General features: G+C 36.5%; 1 protein-coding gene across 1 annotated transcript in view; it reads left to right on the plus strand.

Annotated features, from left to right (window-relative positions):
- LOC112043786 (cell adhesion molecule Dscam2-like) overlaps nt 1-19,404 on the plus strand; it is a 176,226-nt gene that overhangs the window by 120,246 nt on the left and 36,576 nt on the right. The window contains exon 5 of the mRNA XM_024079361.2: nt 11,717-11,765. Coding sequence (XP_023935129.2) covers nt 11,717-11,765 — 49 coding nt within the window. The remainder of the gene's footprint in view (nt 1-11,716; nt 11,766-19,404) is intronic.

Below are 19,404 nucleotides of genomic sequence, written 5' to 3' on the forward strand. Positions count from 1 at the left end.
CATGTATTTAAAAAAATTACGCGAATTGATAACGATCTTCCGTTTTTTGTCAGTTAAAAACGCAATGCATTCAGCACATTTGGGTTCTTTTTCTACCTCATGTGCGACCGAATAAAATTTCTTTAGTTTCCATTAAAATTACAAATAAAACCAGATCGCCACAGCAGTAAATAGAACGCACTACTTCGTCGGAAGTCATACAAAAAAAAAAGAACTATTGGCATACTTCCATGACAAATACATAGCTATACATCAAAACTAGCTTTAGAAAAAGTTTTCAAGTAGAAGTAAGGGTATACGAGTACAATCGATGTTACTAACTTTGCCCCGATAGAAGATTTTAACCTAAACGATTAAAAAGATCAAAGTGGTAAAGTTCCGTTACTAACCGAGCGGACGCAATACACTAAAAACTCCAATCTTTTAACTGAAGATGTCTAAGATATTGAGAAAAAAAAACTTTTTGTAACCGATGAATGAACCTATTGACATAGAAAACAGTGTCTCTTTCTTGAAAAGATGTTTATGCTCTACTCCTACTGTATTCACTTCTTCGTCGTTATCAACCCATATTCGGCTCACTGCTGAGCTCGAGTCTCCTCTTAGAATGCGCGGGGTAAGGCCAATAGTCCACCACGCTGGCCCAATGCGGATTGGCAGACTTCACATCATCATTGTCAGCCAATGGACGTCCACTGCTGGACATAGGCCTCTTGCATGGACTTCCAAACTAAACAGTATCGAGCCGCCAGCATCCAGCGGCTCCCTGCAACCCGCTTGATGTCTTCAGTCCACCTAGTGGGGGGTCGACCAACACTACGCTTTCCGGTGCGGGGTTGCCATTCCAGCACCTTGGGACCCCAACGTCCATCGGCTCTTCGAACTATGTGGCCTGTTCACTGCCACTTCAGCTTCGCGAGGAGTGCAGCAGGGAGATTGGATTGGATTGGTCTTGTAGTCTGATCCTGTATACGGACTGACATAGTGGCTGTAGATGTAGGTACCTGTAGTCGATCCGGCATCTCTGCAAAGACCTCAGCACAGCCCAGGTTTCCACCGAATCGAAGGCTTTCTCATAGTCCACAAACGCTAGGCAAAGTGGCTTGTTATACTCTTCGGTCTTCTGTATAACCTGCCGCAACGTATGTATGTGGTCTATGGTACTAAAGCCTGCTCGGAAACGGGCTTGTTCGGGAGACTTCACACACGCAGAGAATTAAGATAATTCTCTGGTATGCAGGTTTCCTCACGATGTTTTTCTTCACCGATTGAGACACGTGATATTTAATTTCTTAAAATGCACACAACTGAAAAGTTGGAGATGCATGCCCCGGACCGGATTCCGGAATCCGGTCCGGAGTCATATCCACTGGGCTATCACGTATTCCCCTCTTGCTTCATCATTATCAACCCATATTTGTCTCACTGCTGAGCTCGAGTCTCCTTTCAGATTTTTTTATTTATAATTTTCGATTCAAAAAGGATTCTCATTCAGAATGATAACTTTTCCCATAAACATACAAAATTGCAAGAGTTAAAAATCCTATGGTTGCTGACCTTATACAAAAAGATTTTTCTAGACCTTTCTAGGTTGAAAAGAAATCTTAATTGTAACCAGAAAGATAAAAGTTTCGCGCAATTTAATTTTCTACCAAGTCTCATTTCATATTAAAAAAGAGAGCATTGTCATGGAAAACAACTTTCGTATCGGTCCTCTTTGAAAAGAATAAAGTTGTAAGATAAAAGTGTTTTCAAAAAACTCGGAAACAACTGCGTCGCTGAAACTTTTGGGTCCAGTTCCCGGCGTTTTGTGGTATCACTACAAGTGAGTGCAAAAAAATTGTACACCTTTAAAAAAATAATTTTTAAAAACAATTTTAAACATTATTTTAAAATGTACCTAATCTAGTTCAAAACTTAACTTCTTTATTATACTGTTATATGGTGGTATGTACCTATATATTTCTTAGTGTATGATTTATACACACATATTAGTATGATGTCTTATTTGTGTAGTGTGCCTACAGCCTAAGCTGTCCAGATTAGGTTCTGACTTAAGAGTATGAGGAAGGAAGCGATAGAAATGAAATTAAATTAAATGAAACAAAATGAAATTAAATGAAACGAAACGAAACGAAACGACTTCAACGATACTTGTTGGAACCTGTTTTAATTCATTTTATTGATTACGAGTGTTAACTTTAAATCATCAATAAATAATTATTACTATTTGTAAAGCAATAATGATCGGTTATACATAATACAATAATCGCTTATACATTTACTATCGTAAAATTATAAAGCTAAGCCACACTCAGTCAGTCTAATAATAGGAAATCACTTCCAACCTTTTTTATTGTGTATATTCCTATATACTAGTATTTTTTATCTTGAACTTATTAATATAACTCTGAGTATTTATTGAAGTTGTATCTGTGAGTACAGAATAAGTAACAGCGGACGCATAAATTTTATTTCGAAGGGCAAATGCTAAACGCCCGTAAATTGACGTTAAACATGAAAATTTGACAGGTGAAAGGATCAAGTGATCTCATCTACATAATAAATTCTATACAGAAAATTCTGTTCTTACAGTGTAATGCCCTGTTTTTAACATAGCCTTTTCATATAAAACCATGATAAAATAAATGTGGAAAGCAATAAGGAAAAAGAAGTAGAAGTCTTTGAAAAGTACGAGTATTTTGATAAATAATACTATACTATAAAAAATAATATGCACTTTAAATAAGTATACTTTGGCGATACCAAGTAAATTGTAAAACGTATAAAGTACGAGTAGATAAGTATAATTTCGTTAATCGAAAGGTAAGTATTTTGAACAGTGCAACATTCTGCACAATCTTTTTTTTACAATTTAAAAAAAAGATTGTGCAGAATAATAACCTATTATTAAAGTAGTAAGTTTTATTACTTTTTAAATAAAAACTTAAAAGAATTAATAGTTAAATTTAAAAAAAAGTATTAAATAGAATGTACCTTTTTTAGTCCGACAGTATACTTAACTTTTGCCTATCGAAGTGGAGAAATTGCGGAGGAGATTGTTCGGAAATTTGCTTCGACATTCTGTACAGGATCTCGATTTTTATTCGATCGTTTTTTCCAGTTAATTAAAAGCCAAGGTTTACTTGCTGTTAAAGGGTAATAAATTTATACTTTACTTGTTTATTCAAACTCAAAATCAAATCAAATCAAATCAAAAATCATTTATTACAAGTAGGCTCAGTTTACAAGTACTTTTGACACGTCAGTTGACTATTTGTAAAGATTCTACCACCGGTTCGGAAGGTTCTGCTGAGAAAAAACCGGCAAGAAACTCAACAGTTGCTCTTTTTTAAAAATCATGCAGTATTATAATTTACAATTGATGATAATATTACAATTTCTTATAATTCTACTTTTTGTGTGAAGGTGGAAGCTGATCCAATGGCCTCCAAGCGCTTTTATCTTAAAATAAAATAAATATATAAATCTTTGAGGAGCTCTTCAATGTTGTAGTAACCTCGACGAAGCAAATGTTTTTTAACACATTGCTTAAAGCTATTGGCAGATCCATCACAGCCTTGGGGACCTTATTATAGAAGAGTACACCCAAACCTACAAAAGATTTTTTTTACTCTTTGGAGACGATATGCAGAAATAACTAACTTATATCCGTGTCTAGTAAGACGTGGGCTTAAATCTCCTTTTCGTTTGTACAAATTAATATTTTGTCTTACATAGACTATACCTGTTATATATATATATTGACAGGCTACTAATCAAAACCAAAATGTTTAACCACCTACACAAAAAGAGGGGTGTTATAAGTTCAACGTCTGTCTGTCTTTGTGGCATCCTAACTCTCAAACGAATGGATTGATTTCGATGCGTTTTTTTCATTTAAGATTGAGTTTTCTTGCGGTAGTGTTCTTAGATGTGTTTGGTTAATATCGATCGCTGGATCGATGTAGAGTAACAGTGTAAAAGTATTAGCTCTTTTTTCAAAATTGTGGAAGTTTTTAAATTTATATAAAAATAGACATGTTAGTAATTTTTTTCAAAACGATATAAGGAAGTTTTTAAATTGGTGTAAAAATATACATGTAAGTAATTTTCTTTGATTCAGCTCACATAATGCAACACCATTTAAACTTTTCTCTTGTGATTGAAACAATTTCTGCCATAAAAGTTGTTACTTTAGTTAATTTCATGACCTTAAGTATTCAAATTTTTAATTTTCACCTTGTTATAAGTAGGCTTTCTTCATACAAGCAATTTTAAGACGTCATATTTGACTATCTATATCTATACAAATATTATAAAGAAGTAAAGTATGTGATGTTGTAGGGAGTAATCTCTGGATCTACTGAACCGATTTTGAAAATTCTTTTACCACTTAAAAGCTACTTTATCTGTGAATGTCATAGACATACTTTAGTCCTGTATTCTCATGAAAACGGGAACTACGAGGGTGAAACCGCAGGGCGGCGGTGGTAAAGTAATAACTGAACAAATGAGATAGTCAAATATATTCATACTAGTAGGTAGGCAAGTACTGATATACAATTATGAATTTCAAAATTCAAAAACTTTTTCAAACGATTCCGCAATGCACTTACGCACGGTTTACTTCTGTAGAGGCACGAACCTAACTCGGTACTGCACTCAAAACTTGTGCAGTTGCAGGAAAACTTTCGCGGTATATCCTCAGTAATCTATATTACTAAATAAAAAGCTAATTTCAACTTTATTTTGTGCAGTGTAAAGTGGAATTTTAATTGCGAGAAAACTTTGCATATTTTTTTTATTTGAAGGATCTGTGTTTGACGCTTACTATGAAGTTTTTAACCAAAGTTCGGAGTGTTGAAACTAATTAGCATTGAATTTATAAATAGCCTTTAATTACCGGCAGGTATGTCGATCCTTTCGATATTTACCGTTTTTAATGGGATTTTAAAGTTTTAATATGATTTTTCATACTTTACATCGTTATGAAAACTTCGTATTTTAATGCAGAAATAGGGTATAAGTCAACTACTTATATCAAATTTAATATATACAATGTTATTTCCTACATAAGGAGGAAAAAAGTAATTTTTTTTCGAACTAGTAGAACGATAATGAACAATTTAAGACCATTTTAAATAAAAGTGTCAACTAGCCTATTACGTCATGTTTTTTTATGTAGTGATTTTTTTGATAAATAACACTTTTATTTGAGGGTACAGTCAACGACAGTGTAGGCATTACTAAAGAACGTTGCTGGAGCCTGCCACAAAATTGGTCAGAACTGGATGAATTACAAATACATTAATTAACCTGAGCTGGAAGTCAAATCCAGGATCTCTTATTTAAATTTAAATTTCAATTTCAGTTCAAATTAAAATTTTCTTTGTACGCAATTGTACTCAAATAATGGTAGTTTCAAAACGGTAACGCATTTCTAAAGGTTTTATAAAGTTTCCACATTCAAAACGTTGCCGAACAATACTTTGTTCCCGGATGTTTTGTAGAGGCCTAACAAAGCTTACTCAGTACAGTACTGAAACTCTGTACTCTAAACTAGGTGCAGACAAAGTTTCATATCTACATACGGAGTTAATATCTACATTTGTGTGAACCTAAGGCCTCGCGCAGACACCAAACGTTGAGGTTTTCTGAGTTACAAACATACACACTTACATACAAACTTTTTTTATTTTCTGATTGTCTAAGTTCCGTAGGCTCCATATGAGACCTCGGCGGCGTCACTAGGGGGTTTGGGCGAGCACAGAAGCATCGTCTGATGGGGCCCGAAGCAGAGTAGATGGGCGGAGCGACTTTCTAAGGGCGTCTCCTCTAAGACTCGGACCTCGGCTTAGAGGGCCGTTCGAAAAGGGTGTTTTGACCTGAGTGTATTAGTCCGGGCGCCTCCGAGATCGTGAGTTAAAAAACCCACGTCTGGGTGGACATACAAACTTTCGCTTTTATAATATTAATGTCGTTAGTGTGATGTGAAGTAAAAACAAGTCTTTATTTCTTCTGTTATGCTAAACAAGCCGACGTCCTGCAGTTTCACCCGTGTGTGTCACATAGTTCGAAGAGCCGTTGGACATTGGGGTCCCAAGGTGCTGGCGACCCCGCTCTAGAAAGCGCAGTGTCGGTCGACCTCCCACCAGGTGGATTGACGACATCAAGTGAGTCGCAAAGATTTACTAGATGCAGGCGGCTCAAGACCGTGATAATTGGAAGTCCCTACAAAAGGTCTATGTCCTGCAGTGGACCTCCATCAGCTGATATGATGATGATGATGATGACAAGGAATAGACACTCACACATAACGTGGCTTTCTAGTGGTATAAGAATTTTCAAATTCGGTTCAGTGAATTCAGGGATAACCTCCTACAGTGCCACAAGCTTTACCTACCTCTTTATAATATTGTATTGTTATGTTTGACAAGGGAAAGGAGATGATGAAATATTGTATACCTAGATAATATAGATAACAGAACAAATCTATAGTAATAACTTATCTTGATAAATTTTGTGTGTTTGTACGTTTTGTGAGGTTGTACTGGGTAATCACTTGCATTTCATATTTAAGAGAATTATTTCTATTTCGTTCGGTTTCATAAAGCCCGCTCTAGTATTACCGGGTAAGGCACTCTAAACTTGTGCTGCTACAGCAAAACTTTCTAGCCTAGCTATATTAAGCTTTATCGACGATCCATGCAAGCTATTTTTGTCTTTAAGCCTAAGCTGATTAAGTGCAATTTCGAATGATGGAAAGATTTCCAAATTTTTTCAGTTTTACTACCAATCCGCGTTTTACTATGAGGATAAAGTTAAATCGAATGGAGATTACTGTAAAGTGTCTTCCGCTTTTACCTAGTATGGAAATTTTGTATAGGTCTATTTCATCATTGTGACTAGCTGAAGTGGCAATAAGCAGGGCACATAGTCTTAAGAACCGATGGGCGTTGGGGTCCATAGAGTTACTCTGCGTGATCGAATCAGAAACGAGAAAATCCGCAGAAGGAGTCACCGACATAGTTCAGCAAATCGCGAAGCTGAAGTGGCTTTGGACGGGGTACATAGTTTGAAGAGCTGATGTACTTTAAGGGGGCCAGTCCACGTCCAGTGGCTATCATCATCATTATCAACCCATATTCGGCTTACTGCCGAGCTCGAGCTCGAGTCTCCTCTCTGAATGAGAGGGGTTAGGCCAATAGTCCACCACGCTGGCCCAATGCAGATTAAGATTCTCTGATATGCAGGTATGTTTTTCCTTCACCGTTTGAGACAAGTGATATTTAGTATCTTAAACTGTACACAACTGAGGTGCATGCCCTCCGGACCGGATTCGAACCCACACCCTCCGGAATCGGAGGCAGATGTCATATCCACTGGGCTATCACGGCTCTTACTCCAGTGGCTATACCATATATATTTTACAAACAAAGTTTAAAAAATGTTGGAGGTATAGCCACCACATGCAAACCATTACTATGATTTATTGTAAAGTACTCCTATTGAAAAGTGTTTAAAATTACTTAAAGTTTATAATAAAATAGAATGGAAGCAATTAACTGAACGAATAATAGGAAAAAAGTTTTCTGCGGTTAAAATACCAGGTTCTGTTTTGTTCCGAAGTAAGCGTTCCAAGTTAAAGCGCGAGGTATTTTGGAATTTATTACGTTGCAGTTGTTCGCAATTATGAGTTTTTCAATTTTTCTTTCTATTTATGTTTTCTTTGTTTTAATATTTTTTAAGCATTTTTCCTTCCTACCAACCTTCGCTAAAAGAGGCACCCTAGATGCGTTTTGAACAAGGTAGTCGGCTAAAGTATATATTTCTCCGTGAGATATGTTTTGGTTAGAAATGGAAAAAAACAGAATGTTTTTTTTTTATTATTCTTTACAAGTTAACCCTTGACTACAATCTCACCTGATGGTAAGTGATGATGCAGTCTAAGATGGAAGCGGGCTAACCTGTTAGAAGGAGGATGAAAATCCACACCCCTTTTCGGTTTCTACACGACATCGTACCGGAACGCTAAATCGCTTGGCGGTACACGTCTTTGTCGGTAGGGTGGTAACTAGCCACCGAACGAAGCCTCCCACCAGCCAGACCTGGACCAATTAAGAAAATCTCAATCGGCCCAGCCGGGGATCGAACCCAGTAACTCCGTTTTTTAAATCCACCGCACATACCACTGCGCCACGGAGGCCGTCAAATATTAAAAATATTTACCTGTCAGAAACATTAAAAATATTTACGTGTGACGGAAATAGCCTGATTCTTTCTGTTATATCATCCGATAAATCGAAGATTGTGATTTATTGGACGGAAGAATATCCAAGCTGACCTCAATTCTCTAAATAATTTCACTCCAATACTCAGACATTGAATCTACAATTTTCAAAACCCGTAGGTTATTAATAGTAGGTAATTAATGTTGCAGTTCAATTAATGAACCACCCGTATTAATAATAATGTATTCTAAGCACACAAAAAGTAATTTAAATAAACTAATGAATATTATTTAAACGTTGAACATTGGTGTAACAAGAAGATTTTAAATGTAAACCCTCGTAATAATATTTCAACTATATTCAACTTTATATAACATGCGGCAAAGTTGATTTCAGTTTAATGCAATTAAACTTCAGTATAGATTACGAGAGAAAACGCAAAACTTTGAACGCGGCTGCACAAGTTTGGAGTACAGTAGGACCGACTACTACAGATTTAAGGTGTCCTTCCACCGATGATGTGCGATTTACTCATAGTACGCTAGCCACCCACGGTCCGATCTTTTAAGGTAACGTTGCACCGAAAATGTGCGATGTACTCATAGTACGCTAACCACCCACGGTCCGATCTTTTTGGGTGTCGTTCCACCAAAGATGTGCGATGTACTCATAGTACCCTAGCCACCCACGATCCGATCTTTTAAGGTGCCGTTTCACCGAAGATGTGCGATGTACTCATAGTACACTAACCACCCACGGTCCTATTTTTTAAGGTGTCGTTCCACCGAAGATATGAGATTTACCTACTCATAGTACGCTAGCCACCCACGGTCCAATCTTTTAAGGTGCCGTTCCACCAGAGATGTGCGATGTACTCATAGTACGCAAACCACCCACGGTCCGATCTATCTAGGTGTTGTTTCACTGCAGCTGTGCGATGTACTCATAGTACGCTAGCCACCCACGGTCCGATCTTTTAAGGTGTAGTTCCACCGAAGATGTGCGATATACTCATACTACGCTAACCACCCACGGTCTGATCTTTTAAGGTGTCGTTCCACCGAAGATGTGTGATGTACTCATAGTACGCTAGCCACCCACGGTCCGATCTTTTTAGGGGTCGTTCCACCAGAGATGTGCGATGTACTCATAGTACGCAAACCACCCACGGTCCGATCTTTCTAGGTGTTGTTTCACTGCAGCTGTGCGATGTACTCATAGTACGCTAGCCATCCACGGTCCGATCTTTTTACGGGTCGTTCCACCGGAGATGTGCGATGTACTCATAGTACGCTAGCCACCCACGGTCCGATCTTTTAAGGTGTAGTTCCACCGAAGATGTGCGATATACTCATACTACGCTAACCACCCACGGTCTAATCTTTTAAGGTGTCGTTCCACCGAAGATGTGCGATGTACTCATAGTACGCTAGCCACCCACGGTCCGATCTTTTTAGGGGTCGTTCCACCGCAGATGTGCGATGTACTTATAGTACGCAAACCACCCACGGTCCGATATTTTTAGGGGTCGTTCCACCGAAGATGTGTGATGTACTTATAGTACGCAAACCACCCATGGTCCGATCTTTCTAGGTGTTGTTTCACCACAGATGTGCGATGTACTCATAGTACGCCAGCCACCCAAGGTCCGATCTTTTAAGGGCAATTGCAAACACTTTTATATGGGCGACCACGGCTCTACCATGACCATTTTTGTTCCTATGCATTTCTCTATTTAAATCTGAAATATTTTCTTGTTTCGTACTTTTTAGACCTCTTTTTACGTAGTCGGGTTATAGTTTTTAAACTTTATTTTTATTTTGGTAACTATGACTTTAAGTAACTACCTTTTTATACCTACTCAAAATACTATGCTAACGTATAAAACAGAGTATCGAACAATGGGAAAGCTAAGTACAAGATTTTCCTTTCCGATTAATGAAACCGAAAGACACTCGATATTAGTTGAAAACTTCGTTTCATTAATACTGAGAGTAAAAAGTAAAGCATTTAAAACTAAAACGAGACGAAAGTTACTGCACAATCAAAACTTTGCTATATTAAGCAGGCGATAAAGTTGAATTTCGATTGTATTTACATTCAATACGGATTACGGGAGGGTAGACGGAAAATTTTGACCGCAGCTGCACGAGTTTAAAGTAAAGTTTCGTGTTAGGGCTATGCGTCCTAGAATTGAACATTGGGAGAGCAACGTAACTGAAATTCTGCGGAAATTTCAAAGCAAAATTATTGAGAATTGTTCTCCAATAAAAGTTTGTAATAATTTTATTGAAAATAAAGCTGATATCAACGGTGTGTTTTGGACTGGTGGCATTCCGGTACGATGCCGTGTTGAAATCGATAGGCGTGTGGATTTTCATCCAACTCTTAACAAAGTAAGCCCGCTGCTATCTTCAATTGCATCATCCATTACCATCAGGTGAGATTGTACTTAGTCAAGGGCTTACTTTAAAAAAGAAAACGAACTATGGTGAGTAGAAGTTATCGTCTATTACAGAAACATATATACTCGTACCTATAATGGACTGCATTTCCTTTTTATAAAAATGGCTCACAGAAGTTTTTCGCTAAGCGGGGAGCAACTATTTGAAAAATTTTTCTATAATCTTCTGTCAGTTCTGTGAGCCGTATGAATAACAGTGATCACCGAGTCCATGTACCGTAGGTAGTAGGTACAATGTATGTCAATCTTCTATTATCATCATTGTCGATGTCCACCGCTGGAAATAGGCTAGTATGCATACGAAGTATGTACTTCTAACACGACGGACTCGAGCTGTCAGCATCCAACGGCTCCCTGCAACTCGTTTGGTTCTTCTGCGGATCTCCTCATATCTGATTCGATCACGCAGCGTAACTACAAAAGCTGTTGAGTGAATTTGAGCCTTGAGAAGTAAGGAAAACCATTTATGTATTAGGTGTAAAAGGGTTGTAATGAGTTACATTTAGATGGCGCCTCGTGATTAAGATTTGGTGTTGATGTGATGTGTCACCAAGTAGTCGAATCTGTTGGTTATCGTGGTTTTTTTTTGTGAATACATATCCTTTCTACCCGGAAGTAATGTATGAATGCATTTCTCAAAGAAAAAAGGTTCCTAAGTTCAGAGTTTAATATGGCGAATTGGTTATTTTTATGTATCAAATATTATTTGAAATAATTTACCGAGGATATTTAAGAATATTAAGAATTAATTATTTTTTTACTCTACACCAAATTTCATCCAAATTGGTTTAGCGGTGTAGCCGTGAATAGCTAAGGCAGACAGACTGACTTACTTTCGCATTTATAATATTAGTATGTGCATTGTGCATTGGGCAGTATAGATGGTTCTCCGTTTACCATCGGAAGGGTCATCGGCTGGGTTCATCATTGTTTTGAAAAATGTTTGTAATGAATGTCAATAAAGTAGTAGTATTAATTTATGAAAAAAAAATTAATTAACCATAATTCATTGTTTCAGGTACACAGTTTCAAAGTTTAGAATCAACGCAAAATGTAAGAAAGTCTAGGTAAGAACATTCAAAATTATGTTAAAACATGAAGGATATTAACTTTGTAAATAATGAAAAATGAATAACTGCATAAATAATTCCAGATTAGCAATTCTTGTGGATTTTTAGATGCTGTGTCTTACAGCTCCGCTCAAATTCAAAAAATCATGTTTTTTTCGATACAGTGAGTTATCTTAACAGTGTATTAAAAAAAAACATTAACGTTTTGAGAAAGCGCAATGTTTAGTTTTGAATCAAAATCCTAGTATTTCGAGATATGTTACTATTGTATTTCTTAACATTTTTAAGTCTTAAAAACCCAAACCCTACCCAGGGTCAAAGCAGTAACCGCTACCGATGAGGCAGTCTCAGGAACAAAAAAACTATAGCCCTTTCTACAGCTTTTGTGTACTGTTTATCTACTAACAAATTAGAAATGAAAGTAGAAAAATTGTGAATTGTTTGTTTATAAAATATTGTTCTAAAAATATTAACTATATCTAATTGTTCTAAGCTTCTTAATTGAATCAATTTTCATTAATTTAAGAACAAGCTATTTATGATTAGGTGTGAAATAATTAGCAATTTAAACCCTCATTTTTAATTACTGTGATAGTAAACAGTCCATATTTAGTAGGGCTGTAGCTTGAATTCATTAATATGATTATCGTGTTGCATGAATGTATGCCAGTAATGACTTCCATTTCAAATGTTCTGATGTATGTGATGCTTTGTTATGTGCCTAAACCGTAATTTTGCAAATGAAGCTTGGACTTCGTCCAAAAGTGGAATAATTTATACTATCACGTATAACGGAACGGTATACATTTATTGTGCAGAGAATTTGCTTATCAAACTTTGAGTCTGTTTTCGAGTTTAAAATTATAAGCTGTTTTTATAGACGGAGAGCCCGTGAACACCAGACCATTGTCATTTTATAAAAGCTGAAAGTTTGCAGCTCATGCTCCTACTATATCTTCTTTCGGTTTTAGATTATGCGGACGCGAGCTATCTAAATATAACTGAGGACCAACTCAATAAACTTGAGCGACTTCAAAATCTTGCTATTCGGTTCATATTTAGCCTACGCAAATATGACCATATTTCTGAATTCCGTCAGAAGCTCAAGTGGCTCCCTATTCGTCGTCGCCGGGATCTGCATGTACTTTCACTTTTGTACTGTGTGTTGTTTAATCCAAAATCTCCTGTGTATCTGAAGGAGAAATTTACGTTTCAGGGAGTGCAGTCTGAACTGAGACAGTGTCGATTACTAACTCTATGTTTACCCGTGCATAAGACGAAATTTTATAAACATTCTTTCGTTGTGCAAGCCGTTAAGTTATGGAATGCTCTCCCTTTAAACATACGGCAATCAAAGACACTGGACATTTTTAAAAATGCCGTAAAGACTCATTATCTGGTGCAGTAAAGACGATTTGTATATATTATTTCTTTTCAGTATAAGGTATTTATTAGTATATTTTGATATGTATTTTATTCATTATTGTAGGTATTTGTGTAATATTGTTTATGTATTAGGATGTAAATTATTTGTATGTATGTGTATTACTAATACTATGGTTATTTTTGTTTTACGCCACCTGCTGATGTCCTTAAGTTTTCCTAAACCGAAGGTTGCCTGGAAGAAATCGCTACTTAGCGATAAGGCCGCCTTTTGTATGCTGATCTCTTCCTAATTTGTTTTTTATTTCACTTGTTTTTGTCTTTGTGGTGTGCAAATAAAGTATATTTATCTTATCTTATAAGTAAATACGGTAGCCAAATATGGAGTTTGGACCGTGGTGGCTTTGGGAGGTAGGAGGTTTTAAGGATACAGACCCGTCTAAGTATAAAGTATATATTTTTTATATATTTATCGGCATAATATGAGAATTGATATCCCCATTTGCCAGACACTTGGTTTCATGGCAACCCTTTGCTAGAGACCCTCGAATTTTCAAATTAAATAGTGTTTTTCGAAGGGTTGCCGCGAAGCTAAGTGACTGTCAGCTGGGAATATAATTCTTCATATTATGCCGAGGAAATCATGAAAAAATTTCACTTTATACTTAGACGGTTGAGGATCTGGATCCTTAAAACCTGCTACCTCCCAAAGCCACGACAGTCCAAACTCCATAATTGGCTTCCGTACTTACTTTGGTAGGAGCATAAACTGACAAACTTTTAATTTTTTTTTAAATATCGAAGGTCTGGGGTTCACTAGCTCTTAGTCTATTAGAACAAAGTTCTTTTATGCGTCTGACTGTAGACTGAACTGGCAGCAGTTGAAGCATACTGGTAAATCTCCAAATACCAGAGTAGCATAAGTTATAATATAGTAGCTAGATTCAGTATATTACGAGTATATTCTAACGCCCGGGACTTCGTCCAAGTGAAATTCAGTTTTTCACAAATCACGGGAGAGTTTACCGTTGTAAAAAATAGCCCATATGTAGCTGAATAGCCTCATCTAATTTCTAGTGAAAGTCCTATTCAAATCGGTTTAGTCGTTCCAAAGATTTCCTGACAGACACACAAAAATAAAAATTTAAAAAGGTTTGCTTGTATGTTGGTATTGCGCAAATAACTATCAGCACTTGATAAATAACAGTTATTTTAAAATTACAGTCTTCCTTTCTGTCTGTTTATCCATGATATTCTTTTTAAACTAATTAATGGATTTTCATGCGGTTACATTGCTATATCTACCTAAACAAACGCATCATAATTTGTACACTTCATTTCGTCGTAAGTCGTACCTTAAAAGACACAAACCTTGTAGACCAAGTTGCAGGCGTACAGTAGATAGGCCTCCTCTCCATCTCCTGGCGAATGTATTTTTAACATGGTATAAAAAAACTCGCTACGACAAACAACAGCGCTCCCGCACTTCGAATCTGTTTACTTACCCTTATTTTATAAGTTATATAAGTATACTAGCTGACGCCGCGCGGTTTCACCCATATTCGGCTCACTGTTGTGCACGAGTCTCCTTTCAGAATGAGAGGGGTTAGATCTTTATCCACCACGCTGGCCCAATGCGAATTGGCAGACTTCACACACGTAGAGAATTAAGAAAATTCTCAGGTATGCAGGTTTCCTTACGATGTTTTTCCTTCATCGTTTGAGACACGTGATATTTAATTGCAAACCTACGCCCACCGAATCAAAGGCAAAGGTTATATCCACTGGGCTATTACGTTCTATAAATAAACATGACACACTATTATTTTAAAGAGGCAAAGTTTGTGGTATTGTAGGTGGTAATTAATCTCTGGATCTACTGAACCGAATTTGAAAATTCTTTTACCACTAAATAGAGCCACGTGTGAGTGTCATAGGCTTTATTTTATCCCCGTATTCTAACAGGAACGGGAGCTACGCGGTTGAAACCACGGGGTGTCTGCAAGTCCTACTAATCCTACTAATATTATAAACGCGAAAGTTTATATGGATGTTTGTTGCTCTTTACCGTTGCAACTATTGAACCGACTTGGCTGAAATTTGGAATGGAAATAGATTTTACTCTGGATTACCATATATGCTACTTTTTATCCCGGAAAAATCCATGGTTCCCGCGAGATTTGTGAAAAACTGAATTCCACGCGGACGAACTCGCGGGCGTCCGCTAGTATTATAATATGCTTATTTATAATATGCCTGGATGCACCTCAACCTATATTTATCAGTCACTCAGTTGTTTTCGTAGCGTGTACATGCATGCGCTGCGAATAATGTATTCGCACGAGAGTCTCTGTAATAGCCTGATCTTCTTCATTTTATAAACGCTATAAGTTTCTCATTTAGCTCCTACTAATAGTTGGATGAGAGCCGTGATAGCCCAGTGGATACCTCTGCCTTCGATTCGGAGGGCGTAGGTTCGAATCTGGTCCGGGGCATGCACCACCAACTTTTCAGTTATGTGCATTTTAAAAAATAATATATCACGTGTCTCACGGTGAAGGGAAAACATTGTGAGGAAACCTGCGTACCAGAGAATTTTCTTAATTCTCTGCGTGTGTGAAGTCTGCCTATCCGAATTGGGCCAGCGTGGTGGCCTATTGGCCTAACTCCTAATGGGCCGAAAATGGCTTGCTAAAGATGAATAGTTAGGTACGGTAAGTCATGAAAATTGCGCTTTTTCCTACGCATTTTACTTGGACGGTTGAAAGTACCTTCAACCGTCCAAGTTAAAGTGATTGGGGACACTCTATTTTATAAAATTACCTCTCTGGCGCTGTTAGTACTTATTTTATTCTCAACAGCAAGGTCCAAAGTTCGATTCCCATCAGGTCAATTTAGAATTTCATATTATACTGCAATCTAACCTGTGTGCCTAGTGCGAGTTTTCAATATTTTCATACTGTTACTATCGCGTTAACGTAAACGCAAATTTCTAAGGAATTGAAACAGCGCTATCTAGTGGCGCTACTGCACTACCGTTTCAATTTCATATAAATTTGCGTTTACGTTAACGCGATAGTAACAATATGACAATATTGAAAACTCGCAATAGACACACAGGTTAGATCGCAGTAGTCATTGAATAAAAAGATTAGGGAGGTGTGGCCAGTGCAGGCTCTTAGAGTATAACGTTTTAAACACGCTAAAGGCTTATCGCTGACAAGCAGCTGTTTACGTAATGGCATCAAATAATAATGTTGGTAGTACGTGCGCTGAGTGATTTTCTTTGTCGTCATCTTATCTCTTATCGTTGAGGGAAAGAAGTCTTCTTGCATACACACAGATTAAAGAATAATAGGTAGATAGAGCACGGAGCACAATAGTGTCGTAACCGCTTCAAATAAAAAAATTAAAAACGAATAGATTCTCGGGTCAATACGACAGGATGCTTCGCATTAGTAATTTTCAATATTATTCAAGAAAAATAACGACTTATGTTTTTCAATATTTTTTGCTTACAGAAACTAAAAAAATAAGAAAGAGTATTTTTTATTGGTAATTACTGATTATTATATTAATTTACGTAACTGTGTTAGTCATAAATTTTGCAATATATAAATTATGAAAAAAGTTTGTTTATGCGGATGTCAAGGAGACGCGTGACACATACATGTCATACATGTCCGAAACTTCGTTTCTCCTTAGACCCTCTAATCCGGGCCGGATTAGAGGGAGAGATTCTTGCAAAATCCTTTCTTAGCGGACGTCTACTGCCAAGTTTCATAATATTTAAACAATTTACAGATAATCTTCAGGTACTCGTATGTTGAATCGTTATGTTATGATCAGATTCCTTCTAAAACAGTATACTTATCTATTGGTGATAACCACATCCAAATCTGTTCAGCATTCTGAGTTTATCGCGAACATAGTACAGACTAACACACGCGGTACTTTGTTTTGTAATATCTATTTATTTGTCTATTCCTCATTTCTCGTTCCTTCTTTTCGACCCATTCTCTTTCATCTCTCCTAATAGCGATGATGACAGTTTTTTAAATTGTATATAAATTAAGCGTATGCTAATAGTAAAGCAATTTCGTAACAGTAACGGGAATCTGCGATCATTACTTTCAGAGCTACAGGGATTTAAAGGGCGGCAGATTTGCGGCGCTGCCGCGGATCCCTGAAAAACGCCATACAAAATGGCACGAACTAATGACGTCGTAGACAATGTAATGATCGTTAGATTTATATGGGCGTTCAAACAAAATTACTAATATCTTTGTTGTTTGTGCGTTTATGTTTAGAGTTCATATATTAAAAAATGTCACATTTAATGTAAGGAAGCTAAAACTGTATGAATTTTCATCTAATTACGACAAAAGATTTTTAATGGATTTTGAAATTTTATAATCTCATTTATTTTGCAGATATCCAGACAATCTTTGCTTTTTATGTATAAATTAGTTAACATTGACCTTATTTACCCGAATGTATCATAAAAATCAATATATTCAAACCTAGTCATCATCCCCATTGTTCTGAGCATCTATGAGTACTTCCTCCATTCCTCCTCGTCTGTTAGAATGCGTGCAAGAAGTTTGTACGCATCCACGTTTCCCCAATTGTGTATAGCATAGATTATATCTGTGTATAATGTGACCAGTCCGTAACCATAAATGACGCATTGGACCAGCTTAGCGGGTATTGATTAAGCGGTTTAATTTGATATCGATATAATTATGGTTACAATAACAAAGCCGTGCACATAACTGTTATATAAAACTCAGATTACATCTGCAATCTAATTACGTCCGGTAAACAGTGCGGGCGTAGTTTAACAACGGTTAACTATGCATAAATTAAACTGAGATTAATGAAATTACCACGAACAGTGGGCGGTCGTGGCCATGCATTAATGTATGCTCAATTTGAATTTATAGCTTAAGCAGGGTAACCAAAACTGTCGGATGAATGGGACGGAATAATGTTTGATTTGTAAATACTTTTATACCTTTATTGAAATTATTTTAGTAACCCAAAGAGGTTGGTAATCATCCCTTAAGGCAGGCGTCCACAGATCCACATCGTACGGATCGCATTGAATGGATTTTATCTACCGAATAATTAAAAGCGTATGATGCGGATCAGTGAAAGACGTCGATGTTATACTATTGCTCAAAAAAAATATATAAACATTCTTATTATTTAAAATAAGTTTTACTTTCGGAAACCACGTCAATAAATTTAAAAAGTTTTTTATTTAAATATCATCTCGTGCCAACTTGTACAAATTTTATAAACTTTATTTTTTTTTTAGTTTTCGCCATGTACTCTATGTTCCTATCCTACCTATATTATACCCTTACCGTACTTATATAACTTCCTTAAACTGTCGTAATTGTTAAAACAATTCAATAAAAGATGGCGTTATATGGCATGCAAATGATTTAATATTAAATGGAGTACCATTATGACTGTGAATCAACAATATTATGGCTATATTTTTCATGGCAAAATAACGGTCATAAAAAAAAACGCCCAGGGCATCCTCGGTCGCCTAGATATTGTAACATAAAGTTAGATTTGAGATTGCAAACAATAAAAAAACATTACAACATTGCAGACAATAAAAAAAACATGTTTCTGTTTTTCATCGAATTAGAAGAAATCCTATTTGAACAACTTTTCCATTCCTATTTATATAGAGGAATGGAAAAGTTGTTCAAATAGGATTTCTTCTAATTCGATGAAAAACAGAAACATGTTTTTTTTATTGTCTCTACCCAGTCTAATACAGAACTCGGGTGTGGGTAATAAAATAATTTCAGGACTATCCTGCGGGTCAAGTAATCATATGTACCCTATTCTTCTGGCGCAACGTGCATATTGTTGCTGGAACATATAATAGATATATTGCGGTTATGTATGTCGTTATATTGCGTGGAATTATACGGGATGATTAGAAAAGCTGGTCAGAAGCTGAATTCATATAATATTCATAATATAATATAACAATTAATTATGAACAATTAGCCAATTAGGTATGCATCGTTAGATAAAATGTATGTTAATTATCATGTACTAGCGGACTTCGTTCGTCGTGAAATTCAGTTCTTCACAAATCCCTCGGGAACCATGGATTTTTCCGGGATAAAAATTAGCCCTTGTGGTAATCTAGAGTAAAATCTATTTTCATTCCAAATTTACACAAAAACTTTCGCATTTATAATATTTTAATGTGATTATA

Source organism: Bicyclus anynana, chromosome 2 (assembly GCF_947172395.1).
Source record: "Bicyclus anynana chromosome 2, ilBicAnyn1.1, whole genome shotgun sequence".
In the NCBI taxonomy this organism is placed as follows: domain Eukaryota; kingdom Metazoa; phylum Arthropoda; class Insecta; order Lepidoptera; family Nymphalidae; genus Bicyclus; species Bicyclus anynana.